Genomic DNA, 5,897 nt, shown 5'->3' on the forward strand with positions numbered 1-5,897 from the left:
TCAATCACAATCATGTATCCAATTAAATCACTCTTTTATTTTTAAAAAAAAAATTAATAACATGATATATTAATGATTTTTTATTGGATGACAGTGTAAAATTATTTTATAGTAGTCCATGCATATCTATTAAAGCCATACAAATATACTTAAAAAGTAAAATAAAAAACATACAAATATCAGTTCATTCAAAATTCAAACCAATAAAACACATTGTTTTGTAACTTTTGCATACAACAATGTAACTAGGACATTGATTGCAACACTTCATGAGATGATACATACTATACTCTCATCCTATGATCTATTTTAGATCATTGCATCACTTTAACAATTGCATAAAAGGAGATACTGATACATGTTATTATATATCTTCTGATAAAGTTCTATTCTGTCATACAAAAGTATATACTATAATACAAGAATATCTCATTCACATAATTAATACTAGTATATTATAACCAACAAGACAAAACAAAATAAGAAAAAGTAATTTTGATGGGATCTATTATATTCTTACACAGTGATTATTACAATCTTGTCGCATATACTAGTATTTATTTACTAGTCAATCCAAAGGTCAAAGTTTGACAGTAACAAAAGATACTGAAAGTACCTATATGGTAGTATTGGTATATTGTGGTATAGGCACAATGATTTACAATATCAGAAAACCTCCCTCGTGATATTAATCTCTGAAAAAGTTAAGTGCTTTTTTTTGAGATTTCATTTTTTGTAACTAAGGTTATATAGGGGTAGGGGAGGGGACACGTTAAGGGACAGCACCTACCATAAGGCATAAGGTATTATCAGTGACATGTTAAGGAATTTGCAGACTCTTCCCTTTGTCATGTCCTTTTCTCTCGATATTTTAACCCTTTCACAATCATCATTCTGTTTTCTTCTAACTCTTTCTTATATACTACTACTATGATGCTATACTACTACTATTATTATCAAGCTAAGTAGAACCGAAAAAAAGTGATTTTTTGAGGACCCTTTTGGATTTGGAAATGGCTAGTTGTGGGAGGGAAGGTGTGGTGAGACAATATGTAAGATCGAAAGTTCCTCGTTTGAGATGGACACCAGAACTTCATCGTTGCTTTGTTTATGCCATTGAAACTCTTGGTGGTCATCAAAGTATATATTCATTCATTTCTACATTGTTTCTTATTGTTCTTCTTTTCATGTTTTTTTGTTGGTTCTATGTTTGATACCTCATGTTTGTTTTATGTAGAGGCTACTCCTAAGCTTGTTCTTCAGTTGATGGATGTTAAAGGGCTTACAATTTCACATGTCAAAAGCCATTTGCAGATGTATAGGAGCATGAGAAATGACTCATGTAATAACCAAGGTACCAGAAATTCTTGTTATGATCCGAGTCATTTTTGAGGCCATGCATGACTCAAAATTTACTATGCTTAAACCGTAGCTAAAATAGAATCTTATAAAATATTTGTCACAATTAAATATATCATTTAGTTATTTTGTCGCGGTTAAACTATAATTGATTTACGCAAGACCTTCAAAAATTCGAGACAGTTGGTTATGATGAACCTTAGTATTATAATATGAGTTCATATATAGTTAGTGTTATTTCATATCAAAACCATGCATGTTAGTGGTATTGGGCCATGTAGTAATTATTCCCAACTAACTTTACAATATATAATTTCCTTAATGTGTTGGTTTATATGTGGCAGATAGGACTATACCCGTACATAAAAGACAATCTTTTCAAGAGAATGATGATGGTTTTGGAAATGAATCTATTGGAAAGGAATCTGATTCCCTCTTTAGCTACACAAATTTCTCCCCAAAAAGGTAAATTTTTTTATCCATCCAAATAATTTCATACTTTTCAAAGGACTAAAAAGTAATATAATAAAATTATCGTAACTTCACAATACGTACTCAGTCACATGAATGACCGTCTAATCAGACAGAACCAGACACTGATACGAAATTATTTTGGTTTAAAAACTATTTCATTAACATTTGGATTCTCTTGATTATCAGAGCTAGAATCGAGAAGAAAAGTTCATTCTCAGGAATCTTAGAATGCAGGGAAAGTTTATGTGAAGCAGTTCCAAATCCATACACAAGATTCTATGATTATGTGCATGACATGGTTCAGGAACAGCAGAAAGGAATAAAGAACATTTGTGTTGATGGTTCAATATGGAAGATCACTCCTGAACCACAATATTGCAAAATGCTACCAAAACAAGAAACTCATTTGCTTAAGGTACTTATAATTCCATAAAACATAGTCCTATTTGTTTTGCTGATGTTAAACTGTGACTAATCTACGCCAAACATCCGAAAACGTATCAATAAATTTGTAATAAAATTGATGGTAAGGGAAATTGAGAATCAATTGCACATGCACTGTGCCAAAAAAACTATAATGATTGCATTGAATTTGTACACTAATCATTTCTACATTTCAGTGGTCCTACCAAATTATGTAAATTCAGACTAGCTAGTAACATTTTAGTGGTCCTGCTTAAATATATAAATTCAAAATACCATCATTTTTTAAATAATTTTATTCTTTTTTTGCAGGTTACAAAGTTAAGTGAAAAAAAGAATGTGAATGAAAAGAGTGTACGTGCAGAAGAAGAAGGTTGTGAATTGTCATTGTCAATTTCATTGCCTCAAAAAAATAATGATGTGAGAGACTCTGGATTTAGTAACTATATGGGTTGTTCTACTGTCCAAAACAGAATTAATTTGGATCTATCTTTGGCCATTTGAATGTTAAGTGAATTGTGTTTTTTTTATGCATGTTAGTACTTAGTACTAACATTCCTAGAAAGGTAGTACTATTATACTCTTGGAACAAAACATTGGTGTATATATTCTGAAACCGCATGAGGAAGAAGAATAACTTCTTATTTCTTTTATTTTTCCTATGATTTGATGTGTCAAATTCATCACCCTCCATGTTGCCTTACATATTGAACACCATTAAAGAGAAGAATACAATATTAATGAGGAGGAAGAAAGCTTTATATTGGGGGAAAGTTACCTTTGCAATGAAAATTGGGTTTTAAATGTGTTACAAAAATTAGGAAAAACAGTCCCCTTATGTGTGAGTAAGTTGTCTAATTTAACTATAATCTAAGATTTTAGAGGTTTTGTCCACATTTGAAAAATAAGGTCTCATTTTAAAAGGTGTGCTCTTTCTTCCCAACCATAGTGAAGAGTTACCCTATTAAAATCTAAAATTGCCTTTCACAAATTCAAAAGTATACTTCCATACATCTTATAATTCTTTCGCAAATAAGCTACATCACCATTTTGCCATAACTCTTAAGTCGTGAGATTTGTTATTTTTTAAGAAATACACTGATGTAATAAGTATAATAGTGTAATATGTCATTAATAATAAGTATACTACATTAATAAATCTTCTACATGTTATACCGTACACTCACTACTACAAAACGCGTAAACAACAACGTCATGGTCACCACGGTTCTTCACTACACCTTGGTGACATCTCTAAAATAAGACGCTACCATATTATTTTTGTTTTTTTGATTAAAAATTAATTATATATAAGAACGATTGAGCAGCCAACTGTGGTAAAACCATAAAGCTTTCATGGGTTCGAACCTAAGCGTCATCATATATATTATTCCTTTAATGTTATGGCGCGTCTTTTCTTTTTTATTTATTTTTATATAAAAACTTAAAGGGATATGACTACGGTTGGTACGTTCTACCGTTGTGATATATTTATAATAAATAAATACGGTTGGTAGATAACCGTTGTGAAATAATTTACCCATATATAAGCGAATTAAGTCTCACTTATTGACAGTAGCGTCGTTTCCTTCACAATGAAACTCGGTCACCCATTTTTTCTCTTCATCTACGCCATTAGCCGTGAATTTTGTGCTTCATACGTTAAGGTATTCTTCTTACATCTTATTGTTAGATAGTTCTCCATTATCTCGTTTGTTGCATGTTATTTTTGTTGATTAATTATTCTCATTTTTTCATATTCGTCTTCATTTCCTTAACAAAGATACGTTGGCTATGGTACATATTGTTTGTGTAGCTATGGAAAAAAGTACAAGAAGCATGAAGCCATGATGGAAACTTCATCCACCTTCTACTTCTTCATAATTTTACAAATAAGATGTTTTTCATACTCTGTTGACAAATAAGTTTGTGTATTCACATGTTGATAACTTTCATAGTTATTGTAGGACTCAACAAGAACAACACATTTTAGTTAATGAAGAAACAACAGTATCATCAAACTTCATCTAGTTTGAGGTACGATGAGAAGAAATATAAGAAGTATGAAGTTGTTGTGTAAGCTTTTTTCCTCTTTATATTTCTTTTTCATTGCTTCACAAACTAGATGAACATCAGAATTGATTTTTGTTCCACGATTAGTATCAATAAAAGGTGTGTCCTGAAAATTTATAATATTTCTTTTTTCATTGCTCATAAATTTATAATATCTGGTTTTGTTGTATGATGTTGTTTGAGTTTATTATATTCTATGAAGATTGTTTGTTTCACTAACCCTTTCTTAAAATACATTCATTTAAATTGACATAGATACTATAATCTGAAAAATTAAATTGTATTTGAAAACCAACTTATATCAATCATTGTTTCCGAATTACATGTGTCTCATAGTTCATTTGATGTTCTTTTACATATAGATCATGGTATAATGACCTGACTCCTCAGATGCATCGTTGTCTTCAATTATAGTTAAATTTCATTAACTACAATTAATTAGATAATCTGCCTCATCATTAGCACTAATGATCGTAAAAAATTACAATTATAAAAATTACGATGATATGTGATTATTAGGGCTGGCAATGAACCAAACCAACTCGAAAAATAGTTCAAAATTCGATTTGAAAATTAAATCGTTGAACAAGGTTCATGAACCAAATGAACTTAATATGAGCTAAAATTAAGTCCGTTAACTAAATGAGCTGAACTTGAACTATACATAGTTCGATTCATTAGGTTCATGAGTCAACTCGATTATATATGAGATATATTGTTTTTTTAAGAGTAGGTTTAAAGATTTGCTCCAAATCTTAGTCCCATATTTTCTTGTAGTCTAACGGTTTTAATTGATAATTTATATTCTCAAGTGAGCACAATATTTCTACAAATAATTATACAAATAAAATCAACAACGTATAAATTTCAATCTAATAATTTTTATTTTATTTTTATATAAATAAATATTAATTTAAAATGTGAAATATATATATATAAAAGTTGAACCTAACAAGATAAACCTAAGAAGTTGAACGGAGTTGTTTGCGAACTTATAACGAGACGAGTTTGAGCTGAAAAAAGTTCGTGATGAACTCAAACTCGAACTCGACCAATTTTTAACGAGTCGAGTTTGAGCTAAATAAAAGTTCGTGATAAACTTGAACTCGGTTAATTCTTAACGAGTCGAATTGAGTTGAGATGAGCTTGACTTGAATCGACTCATTTACAGCCCTAGTGATGATGATGGAAATTTAATTATAATCGAAGATAACAATGTATCTAAGGAGTTAGACCAATAAACCACAATAGATATGTAAAAGAGCATGAAATGCACGATGAGACGCATGCAAAAAACAAAGTTTTGTTTAAGTTGGTTTTCAAGAATAGCTTAATTTTCATATTATAGACTTCTTCATCAATTTGAAAGCTTGTATTTCTTTAGTGAGGTGTATGAAAAACAAGCAATCTACATGTTATGTAATAAACTCTGGGCACTTTTCACAACGGTTATATATTGTAATCGTGATCAAAGGTCATTTATGATTTACATAACTCGTGTTGATGGGTTTCGAGCTCAGTACCTATGTGTAAGTATCACAATGATTTATATAACTGTTGTGATAAGT

The 5,897-nt window shown here is 30.2% G+C and overlaps 1 protein-coding gene across 1 annotated transcript; it reads left to right on the plus strand.

The window, feature by feature from the left end:
* The first annotated feature begins 809 nt into the window (after positions 1–809).
* On the plus strand, positions 810–2,879 carry LOC131600111 (myb family transcription factor MOF1-like). Its single transcript, XM_058872332.1, has 5 exons — positions 810–1,140; positions 1,238–1,354; positions 1,704–1,824; positions 2,020–2,248; positions 2,569–2,879. The coding sequence occupies exons 1-5, from the start codon at positions 1,014–1,016 to the stop codon at positions 2,758–2,760; spliced, it is 786 nt and encodes a 261-aa protein (XP_058728315.1). The 5' UTR covers positions 810–1,013; the 3' UTR covers positions 2,761–2,879.
* Positions 2,880–5,897: the final 3,018 nt, after the last annotated feature.

Source organism: Vicia villosa, linkage group LG4, assembly GCF_029867415.1.
Source record: "Vicia villosa cultivar HV-30 ecotype Madison, WI linkage group LG4, Vvil1.0, whole genome shotgun sequence".
NCBI lineage: Eukaryota > Viridiplantae > Streptophyta > Magnoliopsida > Fabales > Fabaceae > Vicia > Vicia villosa.